This window comes from Prinia subflava, chromosome Z (assembly GCF_021018805.1).
Source record: "Prinia subflava isolate CZ2003 ecotype Zambia chromosome Z, Cam_Psub_1.2, whole genome shotgun sequence".
Classification (NCBI taxonomy): Eukaryota; Metazoa; Chordata; class Aves; order Passeriformes; family Cisticolidae; genus Prinia; species Prinia subflava.
This window is the reverse complement of record NC_086283.1, coordinates 9,738,860-9,760,714: the sequence shown is the minus strand read 5'-3', so window position 1 is coordinate 9,760,714 and position 21,855 is coordinate 9,738,860. Positions and strand designations below refer to the sequence as shown.

The window sequence follows — 21,855 nt, the reverse complement described above, 5'->3', positions numbered from 1 at the left end:
GGTCCTTCCTTCTTTTGATGATCACTTTCATAACCATGGCTTTCATGTTTGCTCATACAGAAGATTAGCACTTCTCAGCTACCCTGCATACTCGCATCAGGAGCCCAGCTTTCCTACACTGGCTTAAAAGAAAGTAGCTGCCAGCCACTCTGAAGAATGCTGCAGTATCATAATCGCTGCGTGAGAATAATTTCAAAAGCAGGAACAAAGCAAGGTAGAGGCTTAACTGAAAATAGGATCAAAGATGTATTATACCAGCGTTACAGAATGGGGTAAACTTCAGGAGATTATTCCCCAAAATATAATTCAGAACAATTCCAACACCTTCAAATGAATTTAGGAAATAAAATTTTAATAGAAAATTAAAAAGAGAGAGAGAGAGAACATTAAACACAGGCTTATGGAGATCAGCTTGGACACAACACACCAGAGCTGTCCTCCTACAGTCTACATCTCTCAATGGATTAAAAGAAAAAGAAAAAAAAAGTCTCACTCAAAAATAAAAACCCCATAAAAAGGTAGAATTTTCTGTATGTCTGCCACTCAGTTATGGACCAGGGTACTGCACCTCTACAACTTCTTCCCTTTATCCTGAACTGTCAAAAAAATCTGTAGAACTTCAATCTCTGTCAACTAAGGGTCCTTCTATTCATTCTGTTTTCTTTATTCATCCATGAGCTGCAACATGATTGACATCTTTTCCATCAGAACTGTACAGCATCATGACAAGCTAATTATTATATAAAAAATGATACACATTACCTCTCCAGGTCAAGCTACAATCCTCTAGTTGGATGTAATTTTTAAAACTACAAGCTTTAATAAATTGTGTATTGTTCTGGTCCAGATACTACACTCAGTTTCAGAGTAGGTTTTCTGAAAATGAAGGTTTTATTACTTCTATGTAGTTTTTGGCGACTGCTACCAGTATTGCTAATAAATACTGGTAACCCTTCCTCTGCAGCAAATGACTATTTCTTGTACTTTTATCAGGGTTCTAGAGAAGCAAAAGTGACAAACGGACCTGACTCCTTAAACCAAGTTTTTTACTTTGGCTTCATAGTTTAAACTGGCTGGAAATAGATATCTCTTTCCCCCCAGCTAACTTTCTATGCCACAGATCAATGAGTTGTCAAAAATGCGTTCATATCCAACTGTAACAACAAAATATGGGAGAAGACAAATTAGAGCAAGCAAATGCATTCATACGTTCAGACTGCAGGCAGAGGCAGGAGACAATTAGAGAAGGAAATTTAAAAAAAAAAAAAAAAGGCATTTCCTGAGGATTAATGAGTGGGTGGTAGTGTTTGATAGTCAAGGGCAGGATGGGTTCTGCAACCAGCACAATTCATTAATCCCCCAGGCAACACAAACTGCTGATTTTTTTTTCTGCACTGCTTATTTTCCTTAACATCTAATTAAAATTTCCACTAAATCTGACACCATCATTTCCTCACAGAATCACAGAATGGTTTGGGTTGGAAGAGACTTTAAAATATCATCTAGTTCCAACCCCTCTATCATGGGCATGGCAAGTCCAGATTGCTCAAAGCCACATGCAGCCTGGCTTTGAACACTTCCAGGGATGGAGCATCCACACCTTCTCTGGGCAACCTGTGCCTCACCACCCTCATAGTGAAGAATTTCTTCCTAATATCTCATCTAAACTCAACATTTATCAGTTTGAGGACATTCCCCCTTGCCTCGTCACTACATGCTTTTGTAAGAATTCTTTCACTTTCCTGTAGGCCCCCTTCAGGTACTGGAGGCTGTATGGTCTCGCAGAGGCCTTTTCTTCTTCAGGCTGAACAGCCTCAGCTCTCCCAGCCTGTCTGCAGAACAGAAGTGCTTGAGCACCCTAAGCATCTTCACGGACCTCCTCCAGACTTGCTCCAATAGGTTCATGGGCTTATGTCACAAGGCCCAGAGCCAGATGCAGCAGTCCAGGTGGGCTGTCACCAGTGCAGAGAGGCAGAATCCCTTCCCTTGCTCTGCTACCCGTGCTGCTTTTGATGCAGCCCTGGGCACAGTTGTCATTCTGGGCTGCAAGTGCACATTGCCAAGACATGTTGAGCTTCTCATCCACCAACATTCTCAAGTCTTTCTCATCACCTCTGCTCTCAGTCCATTTTCTGCCCAGCCTTTATTTGTGCTTGGGATTGCCCCAAGCCATGTACAGGTCACTACTCTTGGCCTTGCTGTACTTCATTACATCCAGATCCCAATGCTGTCTGTATGTCTGAACAATCCCAGTGTGATAAATAAGATCTATAAAATGACAGAATTAATATCAAGTGCAAAAGGCCAGCTAACTTTTCAAGTTTCAGAAAGTAGTTCTAATGTTCTCCTAAAGACTAAAAATGCTCTCAGCCCTAGAAACAGGGCTCAGCAAATATAATCCTTTCCTTTAAATTACAAGCTTCTTGATGGCCTCCATTACACAGCGGTAGCAGACAAAGAGCAAATCAAGTATTGGAGAGAACAAATGATTTTCAAGCTGCCTTTCAGTGCCTTAGGAAGCCACATACACTAATGCATTACCAAACATGTCCCGGCCAGCAACCATTCCTCTCCATCACCATAACTCCACACTAACCTGTGACAGGTGCATCTATGTCCAGCAAATTCTTTTCCTGGCGGAGAATCGAAGCTCCCTCTGTTATTATTCTCAAAGCGACACTCTCTTCCAGTCTCCCTTCCTTCATAAGGTGTGCCTTTAAGATATCCACACGAGGTTTTCCATCATTATCAAAGACTTCCTTAGCTGTGAGACGGTGACTTGGAGGAAATGGGACAGCTAGAAGGACAAAAAACAAAAAATATGTGGTCACTCCTTACAGAAATGCTTTTATTACTGACACATTTCAAAACACACCTCTGCTGCAAAACAATGTTACCAAAGATATTCCACTGCCTCTTACAATTTGTGGTTTGAATCATAGATAGATTCCCAAAGATACCACTAAAGCTCATGTATTCTGCAAGATATATTATTTACACATGTAAGTAATTTGTGCTTATAAAAGAATTGAGACTATTTAGGGCATAATTACAGGTAGATACATTCAAGCAAGTCCCCCAAAAGGCAAAAATATATCAGGGAGAGGAGGGAACAGAGTTTGAACTGCTCTGGTAGAACTAGAGAACATTGACATCCCTTCCATTAACAGCGCAAAACGCACAAACAAGTGCAATATTTAACATCTGTGCGTGGACATGCATAGATATGCTCCAATGAAAATTCTAAATCCAAGACAGAGCTCTCTCTAATGATTTTGGGTAGAGAGATGTAAGATGTTTTCCCTGTATAAGTAATAGTTTGCTACACAAGAGACATGTGAAACCCACCAGAGCTGAATAGACCATCCCAGCACAGACAGAGCAGAGCATGTCAAGACTGACGATGGGAAGAAAGGGATAAATAAGAAGGTTGTCCTAGCAACTTGGCAGCAACCAGCAAGCTGCATACTGTCCTCAGCTAAGGTCAGAGGCAATATAAACTTGTATGTTCCTGCTCTCCTGGAGCAAGAAGGCTCAAAGGTGATGCTGTCAGTTGCCAGGATGAGGCTGGAACATTATTCCAGCTTAATCCCCTTTCCCTTGCAGTTCAGCTGGAGCAGCATGAGGCAGCATATGCCTCACCAGCCACAGGGTAATTATCCTGATCCCCGCCACAGCTGCAAGAGTGTCAGGTTGTTACAGAGCTCCAAGCAGCGTCAGGTGGCTGCAGGGCCAGTTTCAGCTGGTCACATCTGCAGTGCAACCCTGTCCCTGCCAAAGGGTCTTGTCCCCTGTGCAACGTCTTACTGGCAGTTTTGCCCCATCACTAGACTTGAAACCCTAACACAATAGATCATGATATCTGTTAGCTTCAGTTTTCTTCTAATTTCAACCATCAGCGGACTTCAAAAACCTGTAACTCACACTCATTATTTAAAGTTCAAACCAAGCACTCTTCTCTTACACTACCAGAAGTAATAGTGCAGAAAATAAATTTTTTCACTTTATGCAGTTATCTTCCACTGATATTTTGACACAAACAGCTTCAGAAAATTCCTTTTCCCCCACCTCAATATTTTTTTTTCCTTTTTTGCTGCTCCAGCAGTCCATTCCCTGAAATAATCTCGTGGGGACTTATGATTATGGGTGTCTGAAATACACTGAAGCCTTACTGCTCTTGGACTTAAACATGGGGCAAAAAGGGGAGAAGGTGAAAATTTATGAAACTAGCAATTTATTATGCAACATGGAAAAAGAATAATCTTTTCTAAAAAATGGAAAGTGGGTGATAGCTCAGCAGTTCTCCAAGCCTCCATCCTCTTTTTACAAAAAAAACCAAAAAAACCCAAACCCTGGAAAGCTACCTAGTCCTGACCCTGCATTTCCAGCTGGAGAAAGGAGGAAAGGGAAGAGTTGGTACATATGTGCAATCACTTTGGCTGGAAGAAGCACATACCATTAACTAGCATTCCTTAGCAAAACAGCAGCCAATGTTCCCCCCAAATGGCATGATAATACACAAACCTATGCAGTGCATCAGTACTTTGAGTTAACTACTATATGCGCTTGTATGCTGAAAGGAGATTTTGACATTTATAAAGACAGAGCAAAACACAGATGCAATGACAATAGCAAACAAAAGCTATGACATAAAACCTACTGATATAGAAAAAAATTACATATGCTACAGCACTGTAAGAGTTCTGCAGGCAGAGCTGTAACAAAGATGTACTCATACCTAATTAAAGAAAAAAAAAAGATACTGTTCCAATAGGAGATGATTCATGATTAATTAGCAAAAACATGAGTGACTGAAGAGACCACAAATTGCATCTTCCCTTATGAGAATATTAACTTTGAATGTACACATACACAGAGCTTCCATAGAAAAACAATGTAAGAAATGGTCATGTTCATGTAGAAATCAGTTAAACATCATTTTTACTAATAACACCCACAAGTGCCTGTATCAACCAAATCCTTTTATAAATACAACAAACATTTAACTGCCATTGCTTTATAGAGAGCAATGTTACCATCTGAATACACAGGTATCCATCTGTTTCTCTATTCCTTTTTCCTTTTTCTGCTTTTTTAAACCTATGGTATTAGCATATACAAGTAAATAACAACAAATGCAAAAAACTTGACTCTTATCAGAAATAAACCCTGGAATCTCATCAGACACCAACTGTGCACACAGAATACACAACAAGGAAAAGCACAGAGCTGGGAGAGGAGGTCACCAGGGAAAAGCAGGAACAGGAAGGAGTGGGTGACTGAAATGCCAGCACTGAACTCCTCGCCATGGCACAGGCCCAGGTGATGTTTTTGTAAAAACAGGCAGGAATCCGTACTAAGCGAAGGCCATTAAAAGGGGAGAGGCAATAAAATGTACACCTACATCTAAGACACATTTTTAGAAGTTAGTGACAAATTCACTACAAGACCACCACACAAAACTCATGCATGCCTAATCATAGCCTGTAAAACTTAAAACCTGGACTGGTGTCCACCTCATTTCCATTACTTTCTTTCTATTGGCATGAAAGACAAACTATTCACCAAGTGAAATACTACTCTGGTGGTTTGGTTATAAAATATGGACCACAACCAAATACAAAGAAACAAAGTTTTAAACCCTTGACCTCAGCTTGTCAGTAACATTCTCCTGAGATCTGAAAACACAAGAAAATACTCTTTAACCACTTACTAGTGGGGATTTTTCCACTTGTGCTTTCAGGTCTCTTGAGCATGTTTCAGCAAATGGAGGAAAAGATCAACCTGTTCTTTTACTGTTCTTGCAGCTTCTGCAAAACCCATCTCATCGTTAACACAACGACTGCAAAGGTCAAACATCATTACTGTTTCTCTCAAATATTAAGCAGCCGCTCTGGAACAAATAAATAAACCATAAAGAGCTCTGCTTAATTAGAGTGGACCATGTGTGCACACATACATAAAATACAGCATGTGGCAAAGCAAGCATTATTTTGTTTATATATTATTCATTTAAAAATGAAGCTGTACACTAAATTAATACTCTCAGAGGAGGCTGCCTGTAAGAAAATCTCTCATCAATATTCAAGCTCCCATATTATTTCCCTCTGTAATGGCTGTCCTACAATTTTGTATAACTTATGCTGTATGGCTGTACAAAACTATCTTTACAGCACACCATATTTTTATGGCAAATAAATGCTTGCCTTTTTACTTGTAAGGAAAACACACCAATAACTGCTAACATTGCAATAAACCAATGCACTGCATTAGTCTGAAAGCAACTCACAATTCTCCGTTTTGAGAAACATTTGCACAGCAGTGCCTAGAGCACAAGTTATTAAACACACTGGCACTTATGCCACAGGTGCAAAAAAAATTTAAAAGGTCACTCTGCAGCTTTGGTTCCTTACATCTACTTCTTCATAACCTTCAGATATAATATGTATAAAAGTTTCCTAAAACTATGACAAAAATCATCTCAGAAACACCACCAAAACTGTTTTTAAAGAGAGGAACATTTTTAATAGTTAACTAACGAGTTTTGAGTCTGATTTTGAAAATCTACACCCATTTTATAATGTGTTTGAACATATAGCATCATCTTGAGCATTCCTGCTGACCAATAACACCCATACTGGAGTTTTTACTATTTAATTGGAGTTCTGCATTTCTGCACCATACTGAGTCTGCAAAATCTATGTGGCAACACAAAGAAGCAGCCACAGATCAACTTTTCAGCTTAAAGACATTGGTTTAACATTACCTAATTCCTGTACAGTTGCCCATGAACTTCTGGCTTACTGGGTTTCTATGAGGGTAAGGGGAAAGAACAATGAATTTTTTTTTTCAAGAACTCTGCTTAATTCAGGTGATAGACTGGAACAAGATGATGATTCACCATCATCCATATCTGCTAGAGTGGAAGAGTGAAACACCCCAGGCAGTGCAGGGCTCACCAAAGCAGTGGAAAAAGGAAAGGGCACTGCCAAAGATGCTCAGCCATGCAAGAGATGGAGTTCTCATGTGACAAACATCCCCCCTTGACAGATTTCCTCTGGCACCATATGAATAATTTTTCCATCTCCATACACGAGTTTTCTGGAGACAGATTCAACCCCTCAAACACACAGAATCACTGCAATCTCTGTTTTAATCTGCACATTGCTTCCTTAGCAGGTATTTTTTTAGGAGTACTATACAAAGGCTAAGTTATTCAGAAGACAAAATTTCTTTTCAATATAAAATTTTGTACTACACAATTCATAACGTGCAAGTTCTTATTAGCTTTTTGTGTACTTGGCAGGAAAATATGTCTACACCTGATAAAAAAAATCCAGCTATTTATATGACAGCAAAAGAGACAAATCAAAATCATCTCAGTGGAGCTAAAAGTGGAACACATGTTCTGATGTTTTCTAACAAAAACTATCAGGTTTCATTTTACATTAGCTACTGTCATTAGAGTAGGCACTGGACTTGGCAATCTCTCTCTAAAAGATCAAGCTTTCACCTGCTATTTTAAGACATGACGTATTTGAGGACTGTTTTTACTAAATCTGCTCACCAGATGGTGAAAGTGTTGGAAATTAGAATCTGGAAAACAAATCTACTGCATAAAATAAGAAGCAGCTATGAGGATTCCTATAGAAATTTAGCATGAATTATTCTTCATTGCCAACAAGTTCTTGCAGCGTAATCAGAAGTGCTCACAACCATATTTGCTAAAAGGCGTAATTAAATTAACATCACTCATGAGCAAGGCACTTTGCTTCACAGAAAGCTGAAGTTTTCACTGGGCAAACCAGTCAATACTGCATAAAGATGTAGTCCATCTAAAAGAATGTTGCATGAAGACACCTTTGAGTAACAGCACCTGGACGTGAACCACTCTGGGAGCAGACAAGAGTCATACCTCAACAAAGCCCACATATACCAAATTTAGAGAGAAAAGAGAAAGGAGTTCCTTTCACAGATATCTCAGCTGACAGCATGGTAAACAGGCCACTTGACATGAGGCAGTAACACCTGTGGCCTAGAAAAATGAGAAGGTACTACAGGTTGGCAAGGAAACTGCTTCTTACAAGACTGAGATGAGCCATGCTAGCATTATTTTTTGATTTACTCAAAAAGCTCAAATTATAAAAATATTTTAAAAACTAACAAAAGACTCTTCATCAAATATCCCAGTTCTGAAGACTATTTTTAATATATTCTGACACTTCAGTCATAACTGGGGAACATAACAGCTAAGACAGAATTGCCTCAGAGAAATGTGTCTAACTTGAGACAAAAGCTGTGATAGGACAGTGTTTGTAAAAGGAAGGGCTGTGTCAACCATGTACTGATCCCAACATATTGTCATGTTGTTTCCAGGTACTAAGGCTGTGACATTCTAAGCAGTAAGCTTCACTTCCCCTTCACTCCTCCAGAGAAATGTCCTACTCTAAGACAACCCATTCCAGCACACTATAACCAGTCCTCATGCAGCATAACTCCATGAGACCTTAGGAAGCAAAATACCTTTACAGGATTTGAGCCTCAAATTTAAAAAGGAAGGATGAAGTCTCACCCCTGTGCACCCTGTTACTTCACAGGAGAGGGCTGCCTCTGACCAGCTGTGGAGCTGGGACTTACTTGCACATTGTACCACAAGCCATACCAGTACATCTTAACCACACAGATAAGTTTGTGACAGGATGACCTCCTCTCAACTGCCTCTGCCATTTTAATGAACATACAGGGATCTTCTAGCAAACACAAGAGTGGCACAGCAGAGAGGAAGGACAATAAAAGTCCTTCCATTAACTTGGAACCGCAGAAGAGGGATGAAATCCTGTCATTTCTGTCCAATTACCAAGCTGAAGTATGATGGATTGGCCCTGGCTAAATGCCAGGTGCCTGTTCTTATAGGATGAAAGGCTACTACTTCCCATCACTTAGGAATTGCTATGGCTTTCCATGGCATTACTGGCCTCCTCCAGAACACACAGTACCTAACAATAAGAAATGTATATAGCAATGCTTTTCTTCAACTCTTTAAAAGAGCATAACCAATCTCTTTGTAAACTCAGGTCAAATTATACTTGGAAAGAACCACCATAAGTAGCTGTGTCACCTTCAGTCATTTTAAAAAAAATACATTAAAAACAACACCCACTACTTTTGGATTTCATTTCCTTTATACTGACCACAGGAAGTTTTAAACCCCTAAAAAACAATTTACACAAAGAGGTTCTTCTAAGAGGTTAGAGCAGTGGCCCATTACTCTTACTCTGGTCTCAAATGAAGAATAGTTATAAAAACCACCAAGGTCTGGATAAACACATAAGATTCCCTTGGTGGTCTGGCTCTTGGCTGGTGAACTGATTGACATGTACCCATCTCAACCAATCAATTTTTGTAATAAATTGTAGCATCGATATCAGCGACACAGATAAATGCATATTTCTGTAACAAGCCAAATGATCAAGCAATTAGCAATAAAAATAGTTTCCAGTTTTTCAGAAAAAATCAGAGGAAAAAATGACATCAGAACTTTTCCAGAACACTTACAGGCAACAGACATATCAGAAAGCATAAGAACCCTGAGAACCCAGGTGGAGGTAGAGGCTGGAAAGGGGACGGGAAGGAGGCACATTTTTTAAAAAGTGCATGAAATTCAAAGAAATGGGTCTGTATTAAATATCAAATTGTAATGTACGAGGTTATACACTGGCAGCATTCCCAGAGTATCTTTTGGTCAACTACTGGGACAAACAAACAAATCTTATCAGTCATAAAGAGCACAAACAACACACATCCCTGTAAAATATTACAAAAGAGCATTCTTTCCTTTGTTTGAGATCATATGCAAGTATCTTTGACATTTTAATCCACTCCTGTCCACAGTTCATGGATAAAAAAATCAACTACAATATAAAGTAGAGAGGAAAAATTCAGTTCAACAGGAAACATTCCCAGTTAGGACCAACACATACAGTAAAAACTGGAAAATGTGATCGTAGCCTCCTGGCCTCATCAGAAAAGTTTGTTTTTCTACTTTGTTACACCCAAGTTTTTCCACAGGCCTCGAACTGAATACAGTTGAGCTTTGTTTTTATTAGCTTTTGGAACAGAGAACAATAATTACCTAGAGTTTAAATTCCTTTAGGGGAACAATTCATTTGGAGAAAACAGTAAGGGGAAAAAGAATCCTGGAACAATGGAAAATACCAAAGGTCTTCCAAGACTTAGATAAGGAATCAGGCACAGTCCTCCATCCCCCAAAATACTTGAGTGATGGATGATTTCTTTTCTGTGCTAGAGCTTCACTATTGTTCCTAATTGGAGGCAAATAGGAAGTGATTGCACATGACCTTATCTCAATCTACAGGGGAAAAGCCTGAAACAATCAATCCTAGGATGTGGAAAACCTTCAGATATCAATCCAAATTTATGGCACCATTTTCTTCTGATTTTTTTCGTTCAACTTTACTCAGTTGACACTATCAAATTTCAGTCTCTTATATGGCAAAGGTAGCTAAAAGAGGGACTGCAAATAATTCTTCACCTACAAACTGAATTCCCTCTCCAACCTTCTGAGCGTAATGAGGTACCTTTACCAAATTTAGTCAGAAATCAGCTTAGTTTTGAGGACTAACTCAAAGTTTCTAGTGACATGCAAAAGGCGGGGAAGCAAACACCATTTCCTTTCCACAGCTGTTCTAATAGGGCAAGGTTTAAATATGACCAAGATTTAGCTTTCAAAAATTGACCGCAATCTGGCACTTGTCAGACAAATTTGTTAACTTAAGTCATAAACTCATAGAATAGTTTGGGTCGGAAAGGACCTCAAACAGCATCAAGTTCCAACCCCCCTGCCATGGGCAGGGACACTTCCACTAGAACAGGTTACTCAGAGCCTGATCCAGCCTGGCTTTGAACTCGTAAAAGGAGAGTGAGTAAGTGCAAGTAAAGCAGCCTTTATTTGGAGATATTCTGTTTCCTAACACTCTTTAAATACCACATTACAGAAATTGCTCTGCTTAAATGTCAGCCTACAGAGGTTGATTCCTGGAAGAAACACCAGCACATCTCTTGCTGCTTCAACAAAGTTCACTAGGCAGAAAAATTCCTGCTCGCATTACTAAGTAATTGTTTAAAAAATACATCTCACATTTCAAATTTAGGGCTGTTTAGCACCTAGCAATTGATAACTCTCCCAAAGAATGTGCAGCCTAAGGACAAAGACAAAGTGGGTAGGGATGCTAACAGACCAAAGTAGTTCACTGCCTGTCTCGTCCAGGTTCTAAGCTGTTCAATGCTGACCGAAGGAGTTTCAAATTGCATCTTTGAATCATGTCAGTTTTATTTTATTTTTTAAAAAGCAAAGTTTTGGGAAAACAAGCAAATAAAAAAACCTTACCTAAGTCAATAAATATCAGGACATGAAAAACATTTAAAGCGTTAATGCCTGAACTATGCCCTGTGAACTAGATCAAAAAGACATGCTGACCTGTAAATGTTAACCTGGTTTATTATTTTGCTGATCATGAGACATGCAGTAAGTAGCAGACATATACTAGCACCTCATAAATTAGTCAGACAAGTCTAAGGAATAAGCCTTACAAATATGTGTAAGAACCAAGTATAGCTGGAGTGAAATTAACCTTAAGAAGAAGCTGGAAACAGCAGTTGATGTGTGGGTATATTTTTTGTCTCAGGTTTTGTTTGAATTGTGATAATTTTTTTTAATCCCAAAGAGTTTGCTTGTTATAGTAGCATTCTAGCTTTTGACAGAAGTTTTAAATCAGCATACATCTGGATGTGTCAATATATGCCAACTCACATTGGTTTATGGTGTACAAGGAACTGGCCAAGTTCTGCACATACTAGCGTGAAAAACATAATTTCAGAATTCCACCAAAACTGAATTCTGCTTGTTCAGCCATAATCAACAGACAGGAACACACACGCATTAAAAAAAATCTGCACCTGATTATATAATAGAACTAATTTGTACTAGGCTACATGCATTATTGATCCAATAACAGCCCCTTCTTATTTAGGGGTCAGGTCATATACCTGGAAAAACAGCAACATAAAGAGGTACTAGTCTTTTTTATTTTTCCCATGCAGTTTAATGTCTAGATACCAACTCTAGTCCTCACAGCATGGTTTGGCTTTGCTAGCATAAGGATTTAAGGATAAACACTTCATGTTACGCAGCATGGTATTTTAAACGAACAAACAAAATCCCCACCTCGGTCTTCACTATACACAAAGAGTTGAAATGGCTAGTTTCTCCTGGAACTCAGCAAATGCTTAGTACAATTTGTTTCTTCTCACTTGATATCAGAGATACTGCTTACCAACCAAACTAATACTCCAGTTCAAATTAGAACATTTAATAGGGGAATTCAACCCTTTGTTTACTGAAGAGGCATGAGCAGAAGGCAAAGCAAGCCCTCCACAGGCCCTGTAAACAATGGTGCCTTTCTCTCCAGCTGAAAAGAACTGAAACTCCTCCATGAGACTGTTATGAATTGTTTCATATACAACTTGTTCTTCTTCCAACATGCTCAAAGAACTAATTTTCCTGTGACATTATTAGAGTTCACACAGATAAATACTAAAGATCATGGACCACATTCACCACTACAGCTAATGGCTGTAATGCCATTAAACAAACATACTTTCTAATCCAGCATTAAGAGATCACACTGAGCTTCGAAACTGGGTTCAGTCTGCTCACAATGTCTAAATAAAACGTACCAAACCAAACTCAGTGACACTGACATTAATCTCAAGCAATGTGGCTGTGAATCAGCCCTGGTATTTTTGTTTGGTTTTCATGGCTTGCCTCTAATAGCAGTAGTATCACAGAATGTCCGCACGGAGCTTCTGCCTTGGACGCATCATCAAAGCACATTTATTTCCATCAACTAACCTGAACTTCTGTAAAAAGTTGTTCTTATTTTAAAAGTAGCACAACCAGAATTTGTAAGAAAAAAACACCACATTTTTAAAAGGCAAGTTTTTGTTGACTGGAACATTATGTAGTTTGATAGGCACTTCCTTTTTTGAACTGTTTTTCTTTTTTTTCTGGGTACATGTGGCAGCAATAGTTTCAAAGCTCTCAGTAAAAGCTTCTAGTCCTGTATGTAAAAGGATATTTAACCCAAAGCCTCCTTTTATTTACAATAGATGCTTTTATATCTTTTGTAAACCATATCTTCCCTCAAATCTCAACTGCTGCTTAATAAATGTTAGATAAAAATATATCTCTCTAAATTTACCATTGTGCTAATACTCTCTGAAACATCCTGTTCTTAAGCAGAACATTGGAGTTAAAAAAAAAACCAAAACAGCTTAATGAAGCAGTAAGAGAATCAGACACCTGTGCTTTATTCCCAGATTTGTTGTGTAAAAACAGTTAATTTTTTGTCAGTGACTGAACATACAGAATACACAGAAAGAGCTCAGCACGGGGTGCTCAGTTGTGTCATGCACCATCCATCCTGTGTTGGTGATGGTGACTCTGTGTGATGCTTCTATGAAGACCAGCACAGCGCGACAGGACTCCCAACACATATTCCCCATCCCAGAAAAAACGGTAATCGAAGGAGCACAGTTACCAGAGAGACCAGGAAAATGGGACTCTTTCATTTGCTAATGGCGAGGGGGCATCAGGGACTTTCAGTCACACCCTGGGACAAATCCTTTAATGCAGAACAGGTCACTATGACTTCAAACCAAGATCAAGAGACATTTCAATCAGCCACTTACCCAGTGAAGTGCTGGCTGAGAGACCTTAGATCAAAATACCATCCTCCCCCATACCTTGACCAAGACCAAAATGTATTTCCACAGATGACTCAAAGTCCCTGGATCAGACAGCATGAAAGGAAATGTGATGCAGCAGCTGAGGAGATGCAGGCATCAGGGAAACTGAACTCATGCCTTTGGCTACAAAGGCCACTTCCACATTTGACATTGACTGGTTCCCTAGATGTAAAAATGGCCTCATCTGTTGCAGGGTCAGAAATTTTGATGGCAGCATATTCCTACCGCACGAATACATTTTCTCTGGTCCTACGGAGTCTGAATTCTTTTTTTACAGTAAGCAGTTAACTTTTTGAGACAAGCTGAGAATATTCTTTTTTCCTCCAGGAAGAAGTAATGGAGTATTAGTGCACCTCCACAGAGGTAAGAACTTTTACTCCTCCTTGAACTCAAGTTTTATCTAGCCTGAGATAAAGGTATGGCCACAAGATTACAGGGGGAGAACAACAGAGGGACAACTGTGCAAGTGTTTTCTGCAACATGGCAGTAGTGATATCAACAGAGGTTAGTATTAATAATGAATGTTTGGACAAATAAAATGGAGGTATTTTTCACATAAGGAACCATAAAAAGCAAAAGCAGAAAAGAGGATTCAAATGCTCTAGAAAATAACTCAGGTTTCTCAGATTTCTGCTTATACATGAAAGTAAGGACCATTAGCCAGAGAAGCCTCAGATGATATTTATCATGGAAATATACAAACAGATCCATTCACCAATGGATTGCAAATGACAAGACACAGCCTACACATTTTACTGGTTCTTAATCTCTCAAGTCCATTCACTCACTGTATCATCAAGAGACAAGCTTACCCATAAGTTTCATCAGAATTTTTTTATTACATTACTTCAGCAAGAAACAGGACTTTAGCTGTGTGATATATCACTTTATCAACATTACTGATCTAACTAATATAGCTGAGCTGCTACATAATTATATATTACTATAATGAAGGAAAGCAGTACCTGGAGAATGCCATAACCACAACCTAGCACCAAAAAGCTATCTGGCATCTACAATCCACAATGTGCTGCTTGGCTTTTCTCACTCAGAGAGTGCTGCACTGATCTGTTCTGTTCGATGAATTACTTAATTTCAGTGCATCTTCCTGACTGAAGAAAAACAGTTCTGACTTAAGTGGAACAGGGGGTTGTTTCCTTCAAATAGATTCAAAGGTCTAGTTCCTGCTACTTGCAAATCAAAGCAGAATCTTTCCAATAGCATGGTTATTTTTCATGCTAAGCAATGGGCTTGCACTAAGTATCTAATAATGACCTGTAGATAAAAGGTGTATTTCATGAACCAAATGATGGGGTATGAGGACAGAGAATTCAGAGGTTCTTGCCTCATGCAGATCTCCCACTATTGCAAGAGAAGCTGCAGGAATGTCAGAGACCATCAGGGAAAAGAACACTTTGTAGCCTAAAAAAGCAGTGGGAAACAAAAAATATTTGGGGGCACAATACTACCTGAAACATCTGTAACCACACACACAAGACTTTTCTCCTGTTTGCTGAACTCTTCTGCAATTTTATGTAACAGTTTGAACGTCTCCTAAGGAAACAATGATCAATAAATTACTTCTCACAGACTTCTACACAAAATCATCTCCAAGATCTCTGGTGTATTACTAGCCTCCAAAATCAAATGGAGTAACAATACCAACATAAAAATGGATAATTCACAAGGCATTCAAAATTTAGGAATATTTAGCATTTTAGAACTGTCTCCTCTTGCATTCTGTTTTAAAGGCAAATTTCTAATGCAGCACACATTTAAAACCCCTGGCAGGGCCTCATTGGGTTGCCTTCCTCAACTTGTGGAAGGCAGAGTCAAAATCCATGCCTTAGTGACCTGAAAGGTACGCAGTGATTTGCACAGCCAGTACTATTTCTCTGCGTATGTTGTGACCAAGGCAACAGTTACTCTGGGGACCAGCATAACAAAATCTGCAGAACTATCCCAAACTGAGCAATGTGCCTCACCAATTTCCTGTATCAAGAGGTTTTGTGGGTTTGTGGAGGGTTTTTTCAAATACATTCAGCTCTGCACCATTAAAAATAGTTGCAAAAATTACAGTGATTACACTTTCTGAAGTGATTTCTAACTTGTTACTGTGCACCATTTGCAGCAAAAGGATTAGTACTTTTATGGGGGACAGAGACAAATAGACATGATGTATTTGTAACACTTACCTACATACAATTATTCTAAATAAAACTCTCTGGTATGTTTTGTACTTAACAGATAATCTGTCAAGGAAATAATACACACCATGGTGGCATCAAGACAGACTGCTGACACCCTTGTTACATACTCTTACATGTTTAATAATAAAGGAGTGAATTACAACTACAGAAATTGAAATGAACCTAAATACTCACTGGTCTGGGTTTGCATGCACACAGGTGAAAACTACAGACTACAGACTTTAAAGCTATTAAAGCTATACAGAACTGGAAAGAAGTACCAAAGGATATACTGATCTGTATTTCCTTTTCACACAAAAAAAATCCACATCACATATAAATGAACAAGTTAAAATGCTTCTTCAGGTGTGCTGACAGATAACAACATTACACTGTACTGATGTGAACAACTGGTCACTTCTGACAGTGCTGCCCTAAGAAATTAAAGTAGTTTTATAGAAGTTTGGGTATGTGTCTTAAAAGTCTCACCACTTCACACAAAATTCCATTTGAATTTGAAAGGTAATGGATACTGACCCACAAGCTCCCAAAAGCCTCAAGGATCATAGTTAGCAAACACAATGAAAGGCTGCAAGGCTTTTAAACTATACTAGCTCTTGATCAATACAAATATAAGCACAAACCCCCAGAAGCACACAACCACCAGAAACATTTATTCCATGTGAGATGTTTTTGAGGGAATAGTTAAAAAGAAATCCATTTCAGGGCTGTGAGTACCCCAGGCAATTTCAATCCTCAGAACCTTCCTATATAATGTATTATACCCAAACTGTGTACTGTTGCAGCAGCCATCTTATTAGAAGGTAAAAATGAGCCAGGGCACAGACTTCTTGTTAAACACAGCATAAATGGAATCCTGGTTTATTCCTCTTCACAGCTTAGCCATCCTGACTCCAACCATTCACTAACTCTAGCTTCAGCAAGCTCCTGCTGTGAGTTTCCCTTGCAGCCTCTGATAGCTGGTTATTTCCTGCTAAACTCTGACTGCAGGTATCGGTTTGCAAACTCTGCAGGTTTTTACCTAGCTAGACTGTGACTGCAGACTCCAACAACAGGCTCTAACTGCAGACCCAGACTGACCTCACAGCAGTGATTCTCTCTCCCCAGGATCCTACTTGATGATACTCTCCTTCATGCTCCTCAAGGTTCCTCCTCCACGATGAATGTCCCCTTACCAGCTAACGCCTTCTTTTATCTCACTCATCCTTATTAAATATAGCTGTTACTTATCAGGGGTGAGGTCAGCTGTATTCCCTTCTCCTACATATACCACAAGAAACTCTTCAGTACAGGCTACATTCACCTAGACCCAAATTACTACAGCAGCCTTGCCTCTGTTCACAGAGTGATCTTCAGCAAAGCCATTATCTCGCAAAGCAATATTGCTCTGAGAGGAGAACACAGGAGTCTCTCAGGTTTTATGGGCAGCCAGTGGGCAGCTCCAAGCTGAAGTACTGAAATGCTATCTTTTATCACCAGAGTACTTGAGGGAGAAGATGAGTCTTGCAAAAGCCCTCCATGTTCCACAAAAAAAACACTTACAAACAAATTAAACCCAGGTAGACTTTGCAGGTAAGGGGCCACTGAGAGAGAGATGCTTGTCTCCTCCCTGCTAAGGACTAATTGTTTATCAGGTATAAAACATTTGCCCTGTTATGAAGATCTTCAAACCACAATAAAAAACATACAGAATGCCTTTGTTTCCAACTTAATAATCTAGTGTTTTAATAAGTTTTCCAGCACAGAACAAATTAGTGAGATGGTAGCAGTTCCCAGCCCTCCCATTCTGCTAACTGTTCCTCAGGAATACCACTGGAGAGCTGAAACAATATTTAAACTTGCTTCCACACTTTTTTATAGCTTTTTTAATATTTGTGACAAAACAGATTCTAAGCAGAGTGAAATGTCTGTTTTTCCTGACTTAACTGCAGCTTTCCAGAATGGCCTACAGTAATTCCTTGTAAATGCAGCTGAAGTATTGCATTATTAATCTGTTGTATGAACATCACAAAAAAGATAAAGTATTCCAGTATAAAAAGAAAATAGCTTAAGGATAAATAAATTCATAAATAGTCAACAGAGATCAATAATCACCTCTGCACTGAAAAAAAGGGTTTTTTTCCCTAAAGCCTGTTATGACCAGATACACAACACCATTTTTCTATACTTGTTAAAACCAGCTCCTTGTAGACTATGCAGTAAATGTCAGAACACAAAAAAGACTGTTTGAGACCAAAATGTTCCCAGCCTATTAATCAGGTTTCAGTTCTAATACAGAGCAAAGTCTATCTTTTGCTATTCACATCATACTTTTCTAGTAATATTCATCCAAATAGACTGCAAAATCTACCTCTCTTACTCTGCTTCCTCCCTTCCCCATGTACTAAAAACATCAAAATTACTATAAAATAAAGTAGTATTTTTTACAGTACTTATAGTGGATTGCATCAGACTTATTTAGCAGGACTGATTCTTGTCACCTAACACAGAATTACTCAATGGGAGCTGCAAAAGCCTAAGTGATTTTCATCTAATTTAGTTTTGAAACTGTGTTACTGTGTATCTTCTGAACACTGAAGTCTGATGTGTATCTTTCTATTACAATGCAATAAACTGCTGTGACCTGTGTGTATGTGTGCGTGTGTAGAGGTGTGTGTAGCCATTACTCTCTGAAATCCAGCCAGCACTCCAAGGCGCAGCCAGTTCCGTGCATTCCACCTACCACCCACTGGTGGCCACCTAATCTGTTTGTCACAGAAAACAAAAAAAAGTTGGTGCCATGATTTTGCTGTTGTTTTGGGGTTTTTTTCCAATGTGGGGAAGAATATGTGTCACCTCAACTGGCAAAAAATTAATTTCATTTAAACTACAAAATGATAGGTTTAATTATAGTCATTATTTGCTTAAATGTTTTTTCTTTCCCCTATCTAACTCCTTCAAACTTTGTTAATCTCTGAATGCTCTATTCAAACCATATCTAATCTTTCTTTTTTGAGATACATTTCGTATTTCTAAATAGCTTTAAAAAATAGTCTTTAATAAAATTATCATCATTTTGTTAGACAAGAGTGAGACTACTTCCAAACAAAAATAGCAGTGAACAAAAAGGAAGAAATTTGCTCTGTTGAAGGTAGATTAATATTTCTACTATTGTCTTCTGGGGAAAAAGCACAGAACATCCTATACTGAATTAGAGTCACTAAAGAACCCCTGAGGAAAAACAAAGCAAAAAACCCAAAACTGTGGACATGCACGTAAGACAAGAGTCACCTTTTTCACTCTTTCTACTGCCAAGATGATGTTAGTGACTGGGATGATAACTGTTAAGTCAGAACCAGCACCAGTTTGCCTTTCAGCAAACTGTCTACTGAATTCACAGCAAAACCAATCTCAGCCTTTCTTGTGTTCCTCCCAATCTCTTTGAGTTACTTTTACAAATGAATTAAAAGACACTTATTAAGAAAATCTAGAATTCATCGAATACTGAATCAACTATTAACCACTTGGCAGCCAGCAACACCTTCTTTGTATCATCAATTCAGTGTTCCCACTGTAAGACAGAGATTAATGCAACAAATACATCTTAGATGCACATTTAACTGAGTGCGCCATCAGTTCTGAACTGAGTCCATAAATGGCTTACTTTCCAGCATAGTTCATATTACAAATAAGATCCACTGACCTTTAAGAGGGTGCAGGAAAAAAAGAGCAACCAAAGTCTGATTTAACTACAACTTTCTGAGCACAAGTTGAAGCATTTTCAATTATCTTTTATCAAATACTCAGTGAAACAGAGGAGATTAAATTAAGTGCACTTCAACTGAATCATTTTCTGCAGTATCAAGCAGTCTCAAATTGCTTTGCAACTTGATAAAGAGTAGAAAATCCTGCATGTAAGTAAAAAGCAAGTACAAATGTATTATATATTATATTTGTATGACAGAAAGGCTTTTCTAAAATTAATATTATCTTAGCATTAAGAGCATAAAGATACTAATGTTTACTAAGTAGGATTTTATCACATGAGAAACAAAATCCTTTGTGCCTAATTTCTTGAATGCGTATTAACAAAGTCCAAGACTGCTGCTGGGAATTCCCCAAAGCACCAAAGAATCCATGCATTATCCAGATTCAAGCGATTCAGAAAGCTCTGACTCCAGTTTCTCAAGTTTTATCACTGTCAATCATGTTGTCACAGAACAACTTCCACATTTCTGCTGGTTTAAAGATTAGAGTAACAATAAGAGTAACAACAAGTCAAAGATTAGAGTAACAGTAAGTCAAAGACTGCTGGGTTAATTGCAATTTCATCCATAAAAGAAGAATGTTGGTCTAACAGATCTATACCTCTGCTCCCTTAGATGCACATAATACAGTTTTCAACCTTCCTCATGTTAGTTCAGTATAGTATGTCCCAATTAAACCTTAAAAGTTAAATAAACACATCAATTTTTAGTAACATTAATTTTTGGCTCTTGCACTTTTATTATTTTCTACCTGAGATACCATCAGACGTGTTTTGGCATCATTTGCATCATCTCAAGACCCCTGCCCTGATGTTATCTGGGACAGATCTAATCTTATTGAAAGCCTGTGGAGAAAATCTGAAAACCAAGAGATTCGGCTACACAAAGGCAGTTACCACACTTTCACTGAATTCAAATTCAAATCTATTTAACAGTTGTGTTCTGTGGGATACATTAAAGAAACACAGTACATGTATATATCCAGTCTTTTTTCATTATCTGAAGATCTTAAAACCCACATTCCTGCCCTAATAATTTAAAGATATTTAAATACTAAAATGAATATGTAATGGCAAACTCAGAAGGATAAATTCTTTAATTTAAATACATTTAAATTAAATACATTTAAAGGTTTACAATCAATTGCTTCTGGTTGAACTCATTTGAAGGAAAAAACCTCACCTACATACAAGAATCTCAGTCTTACAAAAAAAGTGATTTCTAAATTACTCTAGTCCTACATTCATACTTCGTATGTTGGTGATATCACTGTCAGAATCTACCCTGCCTATAGCCAGGGGCAGATACACGGGAAATCCATTAATCCAAATTCACAAACTGTTAACAGCAACCATCTGCAGAACCAGCTACCCTGGCCGACAGGACAAACAAAACATTACAGAATCTATGATCTTAGTATTTCCCTCTTCTGCCAGCAGCCAAAATAATTTTGACACATTTATGTACATCAACTTTAGCAGCAGATGTCAAGCAAGTTACATTTGTTTGTCTATTCCCTATCCATCCCGAGCTTAAGACCTTCCAAATGGAATCGCAGAATGTTTCCTGACTAGAAGCTATGTATGAAGCTATGTTTTCAAGAGAGCAAAAAACACCAAAATTGTTTGGGCTAATTCAGCAAGCAAGAAGAAAATGTTCCTCACAGCAAATGTAAGGCAGGGGATGATGAATGGGTTTTCTGAAGTTTACAATGTACCAGGGAATGGAAAGAAAGTACTGCATATCCATCTTTTCCATACAAGGGACTGTGATTTTTTTTTTATATTGAGACAACACAGATACAACATATTATGCCTTCTCTACAAATGAAAGGCCTTGGCAGCGATCCTGCAAAAAAGAACTGATCTCGTTTCCACAGCAATCCCTCTTACCTCAAGCTGAACCTGAGGTAATTTCACCCTGAAATTTTTGGGATGCAAGTTGGACTGCTTCTAAATTTGCTCTTCTCTTCGGAATTTCAGACTCAATAATGAGACGAACATTGTGAAATTACAACTCAAATAATGCTCAAATACAGCAATTTCAAAATGAGTTAGATGTAACTGATAGAC

At 38.4% G+C, this 21,855-nt stretch overlaps 1 protein-coding gene across 1 annotated transcript in view; it reads right to left on the bottom strand.

Moving 5' to 3' along the window:
- LOC134563761 (protein phosphatase 3 catalytic subunit alpha) overlaps positions 1-21,855 on the bottom strand; it is a 175,121-nt gene that overhangs the window by 99,767 nt on the left and 53,499 nt on the right. The window contains exon 2 of the mRNA XM_063422012.1: positions 2,597-2,797. Coding sequence (XP_063278082.1) covers positions 2,597-2,797 — 201 coding nt within the window. The remainder of the gene's footprint in view (positions 1-2,596; positions 2,798-21,855) is intronic.